The sequence below is a fragment of the Astyanax mexicanus genome, chromosome 16 (assembly GCF_023375975.1).
Source record: "Astyanax mexicanus isolate ESR-SI-001 chromosome 16, AstMex3_surface, whole genome shotgun sequence".
NCBI lineage: Eukaryota > Metazoa > Chordata > Actinopteri > Characiformes > Acestrorhamphidae > Astyanax > Astyanax mexicanus.
This window is the reverse complement of record NC_064423.1, coordinates 15,226,429-15,243,087: the sequence shown is the minus strand read 5'-3', so window position 1 is coordinate 15,243,087 and position 16,659 is coordinate 15,226,429. Positions and strand designations below refer to the sequence as shown.

The 16,659-nt window shown below is 34.9% G+C and overlaps 1 protein-coding gene across 4 annotated transcripts in view; it reads right to left on the bottom strand.

Annotated features, from left to right (window-relative positions):
• The window catches only part of nfia (nuclear factor I/A), a 234,427-nt gene extending 222,177 nt beyond the window's left edge, over nt 1-12,250 (bottom strand). For 2 of the 4 annotated variants that reach the window (XM_015603325.3, XM_022669621.2), the window contains exon 1: nt 11,745-12,250. In XM_015603325.3, coding sequence (XP_015458811.2) covers nt 11,745-11,840 — 96 coding nt within the window. In that variant the 5' untranslated portion in view covers nt 11,841-12,250. The remainder of the gene's footprint in view (nt 1-11,744) is intronic. The other 2 variants (XM_022669622.2, XM_007240078.4) reach the window with 2 other exon arrangements.
• Between the last annotated feature and the right edge of the window lie 4,409 nt (nt 12,251-16,659).

Below are 16,659 nucleotides of genomic sequence, written 5' to 3'. Positions count from 1 at the left end.
GTGTCCTGCCGAGAGTGGCATTCCTTACAGAGCCATGCCAGGAATAGAAAGGGGTCCTTTTTCTCACACAGAGACCCCTGACCTGCCCCAGACAGCAGGGATTTCACACACATCTCTTCCACACAATTGATCCCTTCATTCCACAGCACAGACACAGAGTGTGGCTTAGATCCCTGGGAGGGGCTAAAGAAGGTAAAAAAGTGGCACCGAATGAAGGAGAGAAAAAAAGAACGAGAACAAATAAAGATGCTGAACCAAAAGTCTCTCTTATTGCCTCACTGTCCACTCAGGGGATGATCATATCTGTTTCCCACATAAACAAACTCTGGTACTTTCAACAGAGCAACGATACTCTGGGGTCTTCTGCTTTTGTATCTCCTGGATCTCGTGTCTTTATTTGCTTTATAGCCGTACAGAAGGGTTAACATTATGTATACACTGTGTGTCACTAAGGAAGTTTAAAGAAATAAAGTTTCTATATATATATTAGTGGTGAATCCAGCCAGAACAAACTCAACATGTTAATAAATAAATATTGATAAATATACACCAATCATCAGACACTCACTGTTTTTTTTATTTTAATCTCATTTTCTACCCAATTTACACGGCCAATTATCCAACCCACTCACTCCCACTATCACTAGTGATGCCCTCAAAACCAGGAGGGTGAAGACTAGCACATGCCTCCTCTGATACATGTGAAGTAAGACACCATCTTTTTTCAAGCTGCTGCTGATGCAAAATTACAGATTAGAATCACAGCACACTCGGAGGAAAGCGCAGCGACTCGGTTCTGATACATCAGCTCACAGACGCCTCGTGCTGATCGACATCACCCTTTGGAGTGATGTGGTGAGAGAGCACCATCAACCCACCCAGAGAGAGCAAGGCCAATTGTGCTCTCTCGGGGCTCTGCCAGCTAATGTCAAGCTGCATGACCGGGATTCGAACCCGGAATGGCACCTTTTAAAGGTTTTAGCAGCAAATGAACAGTCAGTTCATGAGGAGAGGTTGATGTTGAAGAAGGAGATAATTGTAAATAAGACCAAGTACTAATGCTGCACAATATTGTGGGGAAAAAAACACTTTATTATTATGTATTAATTTATATAAAAATAACTGTTAAAATTGTCAATAAAACAAATGCTAAAAGTTTGTCTCCATGCATTTTACACTGTACTGTTTAACATTAAACATATATACAACTATTAGTTACATATTAGATTAATCAGTTTCATCTATGCCGTTTCACGTTAATGCCCAAAACATCTTACTTCATGCACTTCTGTGACATGCAGTAGCATTGTTTTATAAACTTAAACTTCAAACTGAGGTTAAATTCATAACTTCTACTTATCTTCACATCCAACATGCTGAAGTGCACCTTAAACAGCTCCAATAGAAAGCACTACAAAAGGCAAAGCGTACTTTAAAGTTATAAAGCATTCCATTTAATATCTTGAAAAGACTCCAAATTTTGGCTGGATTTACTGTATTAGGCAGCAAGTGTAAAATCAGTTCTCCAAGTTGATGATGTTGAAGCAGTAAAAAAATTGTGTGTAAAAGTATAAGAGTTAAAATTGGAAACACTTTAATTTAACGACTGAGGCAGAAAATCTATAAAACAGAATATTAGGTAGATCTCAGGGGCAGTTCCTGGTAAGCAGTGGTCAGCACTTAGGTTGCACAATATTGGGGGAAAACGTATATAAATAACATATTACTACAAAATACAGATATTTTCATCAAATTTCACCCAAATCCAATAAGCCAAAATAATCCAATGATCCAAAAAAGTTCTTATTTTGAACATGCACTTTTTGTATCCAATATGAGTAAAACATCGATATGATACTTCTGGCAAGGCCTGTCATGACAATTACATTCTCAACTTATCAGACAATAAATAAATATGACCTCAATAATAGTATGTCAGTGGAATTTCTTAAGTTTCAAAATTACAATAATATTGTTTATCGCAATAATTTCTGGGATGATATTCTAGTGCATCTCAAAACTAGAATATCATTGAAAAGTTACTTTATTTCAGTAATTCAGTTCAAATTGTAAAACTCACTATATTATATTGATGTATCACACACATAGTGATCAATTTTAAGGTTTTATTTCTTTTATTGTTGATGATTATGTCTTACAGACAATGAAAACCCAAAAATCAGTGTCACAGAAAATTTAGAATATTCTTTAAGACCAATTGGTACTTTTGGCAGTGTGGGCAGTGTGCCAAAATGAAATCCCCATCTCCATAAAAGTTGTCAGCAGAGGGAAGCATGAAGTGCTGTAAGATTTTGTGGGAAAACACTGCACTGACTTGAAATAACACAGTGGATCAACACCAGCAGATGACATGTCTCTCCAAACCATCATTAACTTCACACTAGACCTCAAGCAGCTCAGACTGTGTGTCTCTCCACTCTTCCTCCAGACTCTGATCCCTTGATTTCCAAATGAAATGTAAAATTTACTGATGGTCAGTCATGGTTTGGAGATCCAGGTCATCTGCTGGTGTTGGTCCACTGTGTTTTATCAAGTCCAAAGTCAGTTTCACATTTCAAACTGAATTATTGAAATAAAGTTATTTTTAAATTATGTTTTAATTTTTTGAGATGCACTAGTATATGTGGTGACAGGTCTACTTTTGGAAAATATGGAATGGAAAATGTATGAATAGTGTGACACCTTTACAATATCAAATTTAAAAGGTATGTCTGATTGATGTAACTCAGGAGCTTTTCATGAATCAAACACGACTCTGATAAATATAATAAAGTCACAACATGATTTATTGAGACCCTCTAAGTTTAATAAGTAGAATCCTTCTAAAGTAGGAAAGCACTGTGTAAACAGTAGGAGGCAGACACTTGAGCATCTCTACTAAACTTAAGAACTGTTTTTGTTTCAGAAGGGAAGATCTGCACTTGATGACAGAGTTGTGGTTTCTATAACTAAGTTTTGACAAGCTGCTCCTACTGGACTCTTAAACATGATTCTTAACCCTCACTAATGTATTTACTTTCTTAAATTACACACCCAAAGTAATTCATTTCAGTGCAAAATATATCGAAATGATAGATTTAATATATATTTGAGTCCATTAATATTAGTACAGAACCAGTCAAAAGTTTTTTTTCTTTATTTTTTACTTAACATTCTATATTACAGATTAAAATTAAAGACATGAACAAAATAAAGGGACATTTGAAGAAAAAAAAGACATAGAAAACAAAAACCTGGTCAACTGAGATGGTGATTTGAGGTGATTTGGGTTGAGCAGATGTTTGTTTAACACTTTTTGTTTACAGAATAATTCCGCATGTGTTGCTGTATAACACATAATATATTAAAATAATAATGTCTTCAATATTAAATATAGACGGTATATCATGAAAAAAATCATACAAAGAAATAAAAAGAAAAAACACAGAAGAAGTGTGTCCAAACATATGACTTTTACTGTATGTATAGACAATACAGTGTGTAACTTAATTGTAGATACTTTTTGATTCACTCAATATATAATATAACCTGAAACACCTAATCATAATCTTCCTGAAATCAGTTTTGTCATGATGGAAATGATTTAGACTAAAGTAAAATATGAGTATTAAAATATGAGCAGGTGCAACAACTACAACTACTATTATTTAACATGAACACAATGATACTAAAAACTTTATTCACTATTATTTTTCTATAGTTTTGCTTTCTATAAATGAATCATTCTTCAAGCACAAGAAATGTTCTGTATTTTTTCTTTTTTTACATTTACTATAAAAAATATACCCCTGTGCTGTTCTTAACTGTATCAAAAGAAAGAAAACCCCCTAGAAGAAATCATCCTGTGAAAGAGCTTGAAACCCTTTATACAAAGTGCTGTAGTTTTTAGACAGTGTTTATCTGCCCCATATATTTTATACTTTAAAAGATGAAAGAGTGAAATACTCTTATAAAGAGAGAAGAAAACGGGATCATACACGATTCTTACCATTGAGTCAGAACAATAGCTACCATTTATTCATTGTTAGAAAGGGGTTTTAACTGATATAATAAATATGTATATAAAAGAAATCATAAAAGTATGTCTCAATGCGTTTTGCCCTGTACTGTTTAACATTATCCACAATGTTATATATTAGATTCATCAGTTCCGGCTATGGCGTTTCACCTTGATGTCCAAAACATCTTACTTCATGCACTCCTGTGACGTGCAGCGACGTTGTTTTAATAAACTTAAACTTCAAACTAAGGTTAAATTCATAAATCTTCACATCCAACATGCTGAAGTGCACCTCAAGCAGCTCCATTGGAAAGCACTACAAAAGGCAAAGCGTACTTTAATAAAAGGTATAAAAATTTCCATTTAATATCTTGAACGGACTCCAAAATTTGTCTTCCTCACTTCCTCTGTTTTTAACACAGCGTGTAGGCCAAATCGGATTTCTGTTCCTTCACATTTTCTTGTCCGCGAGCCAACGACACAATTATGTGCCAAGTGAGAGCTTCACAGAACACCTCCATTCAGCCTCACCAATATTCTTACGAAGCATCATTTCATCACTGCTTTCTTCATTTATGATATTTTTCACTTTTTCACATAAATTTAATCTGGCTGTTTTTTTTTTTCTTTTAATATTGGGTCCGAATTTCATAAGGAATAAACCAAAAGAAATGCCAGACAAATTACCTGGAATAAAATGTTTTTACACTGATTTCCACAGAATGTTGCAAAGGTTTGTTCTTCCTCCTGTAAAGTTGACAGTTTTGTATGACAATGTATTGATTTATATAACCACAGTGTAAAAGTTTAAGAATAAGAACCAGCATCTAAACAATGAGATTTTAGAAAAGAGAGAAGTCCCTCAGTACACACACTCTCTCTCTCTCTCTCTCTCTCTCTCTCTCTCTCTCTCTCTCACTTTGCAGATATACATCACAACACAAAGGAGGCAAGAACAGCCTCGGGCTCCACTTTCTCCCAAAGACATTAAAACATATGAACGGATATTACAGCCTTTGCTTAAGTCGTTCTGAATTTCCCAGAACTGGGAAAAAAAAATACGTCTGAGAACGGTACTGAACACTTCTCTAAAATCTGAAGAGCAATCTGAGGTCTGAAATTTGTTCCTCTTAAAATATTAGAACTGAACTAACTCACGTAGCGCATGTCATTAATGAGAAATGCAACCTTTATGACAAAAATAATCATCAGAAAAAAGCAATAATCTTTAAAATATATTTACATGTACTGAACTCTTCAATTCTTTGTTTATTATCCTGTTGAATCCTATTAAAGAAATTTTATAGTGATTCATTTGGTAACTAGTTTGGTTTAGCTTATGTCGCAGGGTTCTATTTTAAGACCTATGGGTCTAATAATTAGCTCATTATCATAGTAGAGTTGTTGTGAAAAGGAATGTGAAGAGTCTAAGAGGGTTAAATACCCTGAATCTAACAAGCAACTGTAATGGAATAGCTCTGGTATTAAGTGATTCTTAATGTTAAAATGTCTGTAATCATGTAAATAGTAACATATGGGTTATCTTATCATGCTCTTCGCATGTGACCTACTCACACCTTTCAAAGGTCACACTCTTTTAGGCCACATACTCACACATGCTGCATACAACGTGTGTGGGGTGAGGGGCTAAGAGAGCATATAAAAAGGAATGAAGGGGGTAGCTAGATAAGCAGATTCTTGGTGTTCGCGTCACTGTCTGACTTCAATAAAACCTTGCTACTCACTTCGATCCTGACTCAGCATTCAACATTATTATTTCACTCCAAACCACCAAATTTCCACAACACAACAACGACTATAAAATGAAGTAAAAACAAGGAATTAAATGAACAGCATATAAATGATATAAATGACCAATCGTAATTAGCATCTCACATTCTGACAGGCCTGAAAAGCACTTTTAGAGGTCCTGCTCCGTCACCCATTGACAAATTAATTCCGATGCCACCAGGCGAGTGGTGAGTCACCCAGGCCTGGTAATGCGGCGCACATTAACAGATTGAGCCTCGCTGTGAGCCTCGGTGTGCTTTCGGCTCTCGCGCGCCGAGCCCAAACTTGAGCCGCGCTCTGGAGGTCCGTGTGAGTGGGCTAAAGGGCCTGGGGCCGGAGGTCCCTGTGCTGAGACACCAAGAGGCAGCATGCAGTGCTCAGGAAGTTCAAGCAGACAATTTTAATCCTCCAATTTCCTCCTCTCTAATCATTTCTCCCTTAGTCCATGGAGAAGGCCAAATTAGAAACATCTTCCACTCAACAGGACACTAACGCACACTCAAACACCACGCGCAGTCCGCCTGCGGTAAAGAAACCGAGGGGGAGGTTAAAAAACAGATTTTTTAATATTAGGCAAGAAAATGTGTTGTGTTCTCTTGCAGCAACCTTTAAGTGACAGCACGGTCTCGTTAATTGCATGCTTTGGACTAGACACATGGACCGAACTGCGGTTCTTCACCTTTAGAACTGCATTTTCTTATAATTAACATGACTTTAAGTGGCCTTAAACACAGAATCCTGTTGAAATCTAAAAATACGATAAACTGGATAAACTGTTACCATAACTTCATAGTAGTTTCAGCGATTAATTTGAATTAAAAAGAGAAAAATAAATGTCAGGGTCAAAAAAGAAAAAAAAATCCAAAGAAAAATCTATTTGTAGTATTTTTTTTTTATAAATACGTACTATTCTCCCGCTAATTGCACTACATTGGACTGCTCTTATACTTACATTTTTTGCACATTCTGCTCTTTACACTAATTCCATCATATCAGCAGGCTTCTGATTCACAGTCTCTATTTCTATAGCAATGTTCTAATTTCTACACCCAGTCTCTTCATTTTTCTTCATTTTGCCATTGTGTCAAATACGCCAAATATTCCTCATGCCCAGTAAAAATGCAACAAAATGATTTGGAATAAAGCTTTGGAGATAAAAAGGTTTTTGCATGACAATGAAGATATACTTCCGTATATATTTTGTATTTTTTAATATTCCCTATGTATATTTTATTTCTCTGTGTGTGTGTATATATATATACATAATATATATATATATATATATATATATAAATATATAACAAATGTAATGTTTTTTATTTATATATATATATACACACATATGTCTCGCGAATACAGATACAAATACAGATTTTGTTTTTTAGTGTGTGATTGATCATATATCTTATATGGAAACTCATTGTATAAACTAAAACAATATAAATAAACGGTATAATTCAATCTGATTAACGTAAATTAAAATAAGGCAAATAAGTATTTAAAAAAAATATTTCAGATACAAATTACATCTATCTATCTACATTTAAAATATTAAAATGAATGTGTTCAACCAGGATGTATTATTTAATTTATTATGTTGTTTAAGTTGGTTTGCTTATTGTAAGGAATCTTTATAATACTATCCTTAGAGAATTTTAACAACAACAACAACATGATCTTTTACAGATATAGCTCACTTCCTGTTTAGAGCTTGAGCATATGTTTTTCTACCATCTCTCAGTGGCTACTACGCCTATATATAATCTTATAATCTTATATAAAAGAAAGATTATCACCAAAAATAATAAATATGATTGACTTAATCTTTCTGAATCTATTTGAACCCTTTGATTATTATTCTGTATAATTGATACTTTGCACAGTACTGCTAATAATGCTGCATTATATTATGATCTTTGAGCTCAAGAGCTTAATGAATACAAATGGGTTTTCTTATTGATGTGACAACTGCTTACATTATGAGTGTGGTGTGCTAATCTCTTTGCCCCCTCTGCATACGGGGAATTAAAGAGTCTTAAGGTCAGTAGTTTAACCTAATTTGATATGCGATGTTAAGAGCTAGGAGCGACATGCCCGGCTGAATCTGACGGCACTGTACTCGTTCTCTCGTTCCCTCTCTCGTAGTCTCTCTCATATATACAAATCAATTCATGCTTTTACACACACACACACATAAGCATGTGTGCGGTTATGCCTCCTAGGGGTGTCTGCTCTGTGACAAGCAGATTATAGGAGCAGCACTTGTATGAAGGATAAAATCTCATTAGCCCCGTAGGTGCTGGAGGATCCCTTCATAGCTGCGCATTAGAGCACTGCTGAATGGACAGCACTACCACAGTCTAGCACACCCCCCACCCTTGCTCCACCACCACTACCACCATCTCCACCACCTCAAAGCCCCCCTAGATACACTCTCACAGATCAGGAGGACAATGCAGGTTAATTGCAGTGAACTTGTCTATATCATCCATGTTAAATGTTAACATGTTAACATGTTAGACGTTTAGTAAATAGATAAACGTCTGAGGCCGGGTAGCGTTTAAAGAAAGAGTAAAAGATCCTGATAAAGATCTGACCATGCTGGACACTTCTTGAGACTGATAACGTGTAGAATGCACACACATAATGCTCATCTACTTACTGAGGAATAATTAAAGAGTAGATTATATTTAATTAAACAATAAAAAAATACAAATACAAAGCTGATAACCCTAAACCTAGTCTATTAGATATAAATAAAAAGCCTTTAGATTTTAAAATAAAAGCAAACACAAAGCAGAGTTCAGCTTATCTAAGATATTTAAGTGATTAGTGTTGGACTGAATTAAGACAACGACTGTAGAAAAAAAAAAAGTTGGACACGAAGGGCAAGCGGGTCAAATCAGTCAACCGCATCACTGGCCGCAGCTGTAATGTAATAATAATAAGCACGCAAACAACACACTCAGAAATACTGTGAAACTGTACACTGTTTTAAAATTAAAAATACGATGGCATTTTAAATAGATCTAAATATAAACCTTTTAATTATTTTTATGACTGTGATAAACCATTAAAATAAAACACATTTTATAAACATTTTAAAATACAAAAATGTAAGTCCAGATTTTATCCTGACTGTACGCACTAAAAAGGCCCTATATGTATATAAAGAAAAATATGTGATAAAATACAGGTGAATGTATTAAACAAAATTAATTTATCACAGACCACGTTTTATTAATTTGAATTACATTTACATCTACAGACAGGAAAGGTAAAGGAACAAAGCTACAAAGTTTTAATTACTATTTCATAAATAAAACAAAACACATAAAAAAAATAAATATAAAATTAAAGTTAATTTTGATGCTTATTAAATCTGACAAATGATACAATCACAATTTTTGATAGGAGATCTCTGAAGTAATTTAATCAACATTAAGAGAGGTTTGTATTTTTATTGAACAAAATAGATGACACTTAACACGTTCTGATTTTATAGCGTATCTGATAATAGTTAGAAAACTGAATTTTCACTATGAGATTTATCAAGCTGTCTACACTCATAATTCTTAATATATTACAAATAAATCAATTACAGCAATTAGCAATACCAGGTTTACAGTATAATTACAGGCTACAGCAATAAACTACACTATTATTACAATATCCCACGGACAGTCTTTAAATAAATCTTTAAATAATACAATTAAACAAAAGTTCAGCAGATAAGACCTATTTTTAACAGTACATGACATTTCAAAACACGCAGTCGCACTATTTTTCTACTACTATTCTATAAATCAAAAAGCACATTTACATATAAAAGCACAAGTTACTGAGAATTACCCTGCTGCTGCTGATCACCACTTCCCTATCCGCGACCCATTAAAACCAGAAAGAATCATCCACGCTTCCATTCCATAATCTGACCCCCAGGACGTGCCCCAATGGGGCATTCCTGCACATCACTGCCCCTCTGCTCCACCGGGACCACTAAGCCTTCCACTCGAACACCAGAATATACAGCATTTCCCGCTCTCTAATATGGACAAGCTGCCCCCCGACCAGTTTGCCACACAAACACACTTACACACACACACACACACTTACACACACTCGGGGCTGGTGTGCCGGAGCTGCTGGCCTGTATCAGACTGGCAGGGGGGGCAAAGAAAGTGCGTGCCGAGAGTGTGAGAGAATGAGGGGGGAGAAAAGATATGAAGTTGATATCTCTATATAAGAACGATTATATCAAAATTAGGTTTCAAAATGAATGTAAAAAATTAAGAAATGATAAAAGTTCTATCCACTACAAAAACTCAACTTCAAAATGTAAAAATTGAGAGTATTTAATATATACAAACAATTGTGTATTAATGTAAAATAAAGATAAAGCCAAGAGTAAAGCCACTGGTTAACCGCCATGGGTTGGTTCCATTATGTTCTAATGTTTTAGATGTTTGTAAAAGAAATTTGCTTTAAGAAGCTTTAAATGTTATATAAAGTGCATGATCTTTTTACCAAAAGTAAAAGTAAAATAAGTTCTCCTGTGGAATAATGCACCTCCACCTTTATTCTTTTTAGAGTGCACTAAAGTAAAGTAAATTAAAGATACAGAGAGCTTCAACAGATGAAGCTGCTGAAGCTGGGTAACGAATCCCTCCCTAATGAACTCGGGACGCCTGGCTTTTCAAAGCCCTTTCATCCGTCCCGGCCGGGCTCATTTGTGTCGGCCAGCCACAATAGACAATTGGGAACCCCTACCCCTACCCCTCCTCATCTCGCCGCGAAATCTACTAAACACTTCTCTGTTTTTTTTTCTTCTCCTCTCTGCCCCCTCTCTTTCCCACTTTCACCTCCTCTCTCTTCATCTCTGCGAGAGCGACAGGGATGTCAAAGGTTGTCTGGCCCCGCTGCCCACGACAAGCAAGTTAATCTGCCCCGGCTTGAGTTGAGTCCGGCTTTTGGGGGCTTTCTTTTTTTTTTCTCTCCTCGCTCTTTAATTGCAGCGCCGGCGTGTCATCGCTGAGGAGCAGCGCCAGAGTGCACGAGCGCTGTTGAGCTGACCGACTGCGGACGCTGCCCGGGACGCTAACTGACGCGCACAGTGTAAACAAGGGATTATAGCAGAGCATCGGCAGAGGGACGTTCTCTGGCCTCGGCGGGACACCTGTAATGAGTTTGTCTGTCTGTTTGTTTGTCTGTCTGTGGTGTGAATGAAGAAGACGGAGAAGATAAAATAGATGGAGAAGGCAGAGAATACGAAGAGAGCATGGACCAGGAACACGTGTCTGGATCAATGAGTGAGGTGAGAGAGAGTGGAGGAATGCGTAAAAAGTGCCAAAGTGATCACCTTTCAACATGAAAGGACTTCTACTAATATGTAGCTGAAAAGTATTTTTTTTCCTCCTGCTGTGTGGAAAACTACTAGTAAGTAAAAAACTAAACAAAAAAAAAACAAAAGTAAAAAGGTAAAAAAGCAAATGCAAAGACAGTCTGACAGAAAAAGGAGATGAAAGCAGAAAAATTAACTGTCACTTGTGCAAAAGTGACAAAAGCACACATTAAAGGACAATCTCCTGTTCTGAACCTGTCAGAAAAAAAACAAAAGGGCTCTTTTTGAGCTCAGCAAGCGAGACCGGGCACGGACAGACTTCACGTCAAGTTTCAACTGACATCTTCAACTCGGCGGACAATGATGAGAGACTACAAAAGAGGGGGAAAGTGACAGGACCAACAGAGGCGCTATTATGTGAAGAAACACAACAAAAACACTCGTTAGGAGAGCGCGAATATGAAGCAGAAGAAAGGAGTTTCGTTCTTTTGCCTACTAAAAAAGAGGGAGGGAAGTTTTTTTTCTCAAAAAGAGAGAAAGAAGAAAGAGGGAAGGAGGGAAAAAAAAGAGCTCCGGCTGCTGCCAACTTACCATCCACCAAGTCCTGGCCGAGATGTCGTAGCAGAGCTGCCATTTGATGGAGCCTTCCGAGGTTTTAGCTGCCATTACGCTGTCAGCAAGCTTCATCTGATGCGAGCGCACTCACCGGAGATAAGACACCTAATTGAGAAAACATTTGCACTGGCATGTTGGGCAACATGTAGCCCGCTCCATACCATATGGAATCATGGGTAAAAAAAAAAAAAAAAAAAAATCCCTGACAATGAACCAATCTCACGCAGACCCCGTGGCAAGGTGAGCGGCAGTCATCTGCTCACAGAGCAAGCTGTCCTTAAAAAAACACACACTCACACACACACACGCTCTCTCTCTCACACACACACATACACACAGAGCAGAATGATGAGCCCTTTTTTCCACATCAGTGAGTGCCTGAGGTCCTTGGTCCTTTTTCCTCCTTAATTAGGGCTTGTTCTTCATTATCATCATCATCATCATCATCCTCCTCCTCATGACCATCACCACATCACCATTTCGCTCAACTTGTGAGCGCACAAGGTCTTCTTTTTCTCCTTCTTCGGCTCTTTTTTTTCCTTAGGAGCGGAGAGATTTAATAGGACAGAGTCAGGTAGAGGGAGTGAGGGCAGCGGACGAAAGCGCCACAGGCTATTAGCCTGAAATTTCTGCTGGACAGATGGAACTGCTTAAAGACTATCATGCGATGTTTTGTTTTTGGACGTTTTTTTTTTTTTTTTCCCTCCACGTTCGCTCTCCTGGCAGAGGGCTTTTTTTCCAACAAATTTGCCTACAACTCGCAGGGCACGCAAACGCAGATAAAACTGAAGTGACTGATGGACTTTCACTTTTTTCTTCACTTTTTAAAGCTTTTAAATTTTAAGTCTTTAAGGTGGGCACTTTCAGGGGGACAGTGAGTGAAACATAAGAATATCACTATATCACTATAAATACATATTTTGTGAGATTTTATGTGTGTTAGTTTTTAAGTTTTTAGTCATTTTTCTTTTATTTTTGATAGCGTCAGAATTTCAATCAATAGAAATGTTCCAAAATTTACTTGGAATAATATCTTTACACACTCTTGTTGAAAGTTGTTTTGTTAGAAGTTTTTTTTTCTTTTAACTTCTTTTGTAAAGTTGCCATCATTTTAGATATTGTTTTTTGCACAAGAGCAACAATTTCATACACATTATATGTCTTGTGCAAAAGTTTAGGCACACTTTTTAATTACATGACACTTACATGGCTGTTGATGTTCTAAACAAGACGACCAAAACTTTTATAGAAACTAAACCTGTATGTTTAAAAATCTACACATTTCACACATAATGTCATATTAAGTTTAATTTAAAGTATGAACGTTTAACCTGCTGTATTGTAATGCACAACTAATTTTGTATATTTTGTATATTTATAAACATGGATGTGGCTTTATTTACACTTAAACGCATGTACTTGACTAGGGTGCCTAAATCTGTGCATAACTATACATGTTTATTTATTTGTTTTAATTATTTCCAACTAATTTAAATGATTAATATTTTTATTTGTCACTTGTACATATGTAACTAGTAACATGTAACTACGGGTGCCTAGACATTTGCGTAAAGCTGTATCATATAAGGTGTCTGCATACACAATATATATTTATATGTTTATTTGTTTGTATATATGGTTTATGTTTTGTTTTATTTTACTGCACATGTATGTATGTATATATATACACACATATATATATATATTTATTTATATATATATATACATATATATATATATATATATATATATATATATATATATATATGTATATATATATATATGTATATATATATATATATACATATATATATATATATATATATATATATATATATATATATATATACAGCTCAGAAAATGAATAAGAACATTATTGTTTTATTCTATAAACTATAGACACCATTTCTCCAAAATTCCAATAAAAATATTGTCATTTAGAGCATTTATTTGCAGCAAATGAGAAATGGCTGAAATAACAAAAAGATGCAGAGCTTTCAGACCTCAAATAATGCAAAGAAAACAAGTTCATAATCATAAAGTTTTAAGAGTTTAGAAATCCATATTTGGTGGAATAACCCTGGTTTTTAATCACAGTTTTCATGCACCTTGGCATGTTCTCCTCCACCAGTCTTACACACTGCTTTTGGATAACTTTATGCCACTCCTTGTGCAAAAATTCAAGCAGTTCAGTTTGGTTTGATGGCTTGTGATCATCCATCTTTCTCTTGATTATATTCCAGGGGGGTTCAATTTGGTAAAGTCAAAGAAACTCATCATTTTTAAGTAGTGTCTTTTTTTCCAGAGCTGTATATATTTATTTTTTTAAGCAAGTCATATGTACAAATATCTTAACTTTTGTGCTTTAAGTAAAAAGCCTTTTCTGGGCTCGATAGCACTGCGCAGACACTGACCTGGAGATTAGGAGTACTCTGGTCAAGCTATGTGCGGCTCAGGTTGCTGAGCAAGGGGAATACCTGAGCCAGGAGCTGGAGAAAAAGCCTGAGCATCAAACAGTTCTCCCATTGTGACCGGGCCTGAGGAATGTGGTCTTGGGGAAGGATACAGAATGACTTGTTCCTGAGAACACAGTCAGGAGAACAGAGTCAGAGCACAGGTAGAGAATGGAGTTCATGAACACATAAAGCAAATCTAAACACACTGTGAATACCAGCACTAGTACAACTATCATATCATAAGTCAGTTTATGATGTGTAGACATCAAATTTCAGATTTTACTGAATTTGCACATTTACTAATTATTGTTTAAACTAATATCCATAATATAATCGTAATAATATAATATCTTTTCCTTAAAAAGTCACACTTTTTATATTTGTCTTTTGCGCAACACCCTTTTCAATTCCTTCAACACTCAGTCACTTAAAACCCATTAAACGTATTCGATATGGCCAGAAAACAAGCCCAAATGGACGCTCTGTGTCTGCCAAAGTCAGGCACTCGAACGCTGAGTTCCGTGAGACGTGACGGGGGGAGACATAATGTTTTTTGTTTACTCTGCTTTATTGTAGGGTAATTTTAGGGTAATTGCTGACTGACAATATTATTTTTCTTATAGCTTTATACTAACCAAATGTGTAATATTGCTGTTGTCAGCTTTTTGGCATAATATGATTCTGTTGTTATATATATATATATATATATATATATATATATATATATATATATATATATATATATATATTAATTTTATGATGAACGGACCAATTAAAATTCTACAAAATGACTTAAAAAATAAAAGTTAAAAATAAAATTCAAAAGACCTCTAGAGACAGCCGCTGAAAATTTTTACATTTAAAAAACTGTTATTCCCTATCCTGTACACTTGCTGTCTTAATATATATATATATATATATATATATATATATATATATATATATATATATATATATATATATATATATATATATATATATATATATATATATATATATATGCATGCCCTATACTCAATTCAGAGATGAGCACTAAGCTCTATAGTACATTTATATGTATATGTGTCATTTATATATTCCTGCATCGCCCAGTAGAAGGCACTCTTGCTCTAACTTCATCTGCTCTGAATTCCAGGTATAAGAATGTGTTTTAAGTCTCACCATAACTTCTCCTGTCCTGTTTAAAAGAAAAAAAAAACTTACCTGTACAGTTGTGCCTCACAACGTCTCCAAATTTCCCAGTTTCTTTTCCACTTAGAAAGTTGCACTGCCAGGTCCTTACAGGTTCTAACAGGGAATAAAAAAAAATACACATTAAAAACATTAGTGCTCCAGTTAAGAATTCCGACAACATTAACACATTAACCCACACAAACAGGACCTCCTTTATTTTATAATACTAGACTAATGTATATTATTATTATAATAGAGACCATTACGGATCTAACTTTCCCTACACAGTAAAGTCTTCCTAGATATAATAGTGATAAAATTTGCCAGATCTATTTTTCTTATTTACTTACAATTCTTAAATGTAAACCGCATCTGTGTGTTACATTCAAAATGCCGTAATTGGACACTCGTCCAATTAAACAGAGCAGATTGATTAGTAAACGTTTATGTCCACCTATGATTCCTGCATTTTGGTTACCTGTAGTATGTTTTAAAATATATGTTCTTCAAAAATAAGAGTGATTCTCAAATCTGACTTTGGTTTTTGTTCTTGCGTAACAATTTGCAAGACATTTAAAGTGATGCACAAGCTTTTGTTTCCTTTACATTTAATTTAAGTTTTTTATTTATTGATTTCTGCTTTTATGACTAGTAAGTAGCCCCTTCAACCTTACATGTAGCTTTTATATTAAACAGTGTAAACATAACCTCATTATATTTCATTTTAGGAAAGTGCAAAACATATAAAAGTATAAAAATCACTGCCACATAAAATAATTCTTTACAGATTTTTGACAAAAGCAAATGTCTATCTACTGAGATTCATTCTGACAGCTTCTATATGAAAAGATGTACAATCGTGATTATTCAATTAAAAAAAAATAGTATTAAAACATTTACAATAATTTACCTCCCAGCCCTAGTTACCTGATAGAATAACATAAAAAACCTGAGAATTAAGCAGAATACAAAGAGTACAAAAATCTGTTCTCAATTTTTATATACACTAACTTGTTATATATATCAACATTTATGTCAATGTTTTTTGTAGTATATATTTTAAGAGCAACCTTACAGACATGATTACCTCTTGAAAAATATCTTTTAATTGTATTATTTGTAATAATGCTTTATATTATTTAGTTTCTAATATAAATCAATTAATGTATTGATTCTTCTGTTAATAGACAGCTCTTTCTTTGTGTCCAGTTAGGATTAGAAAATGCTAAATGTCCTATTTGACTCTACAGGTCCCAGTAAGC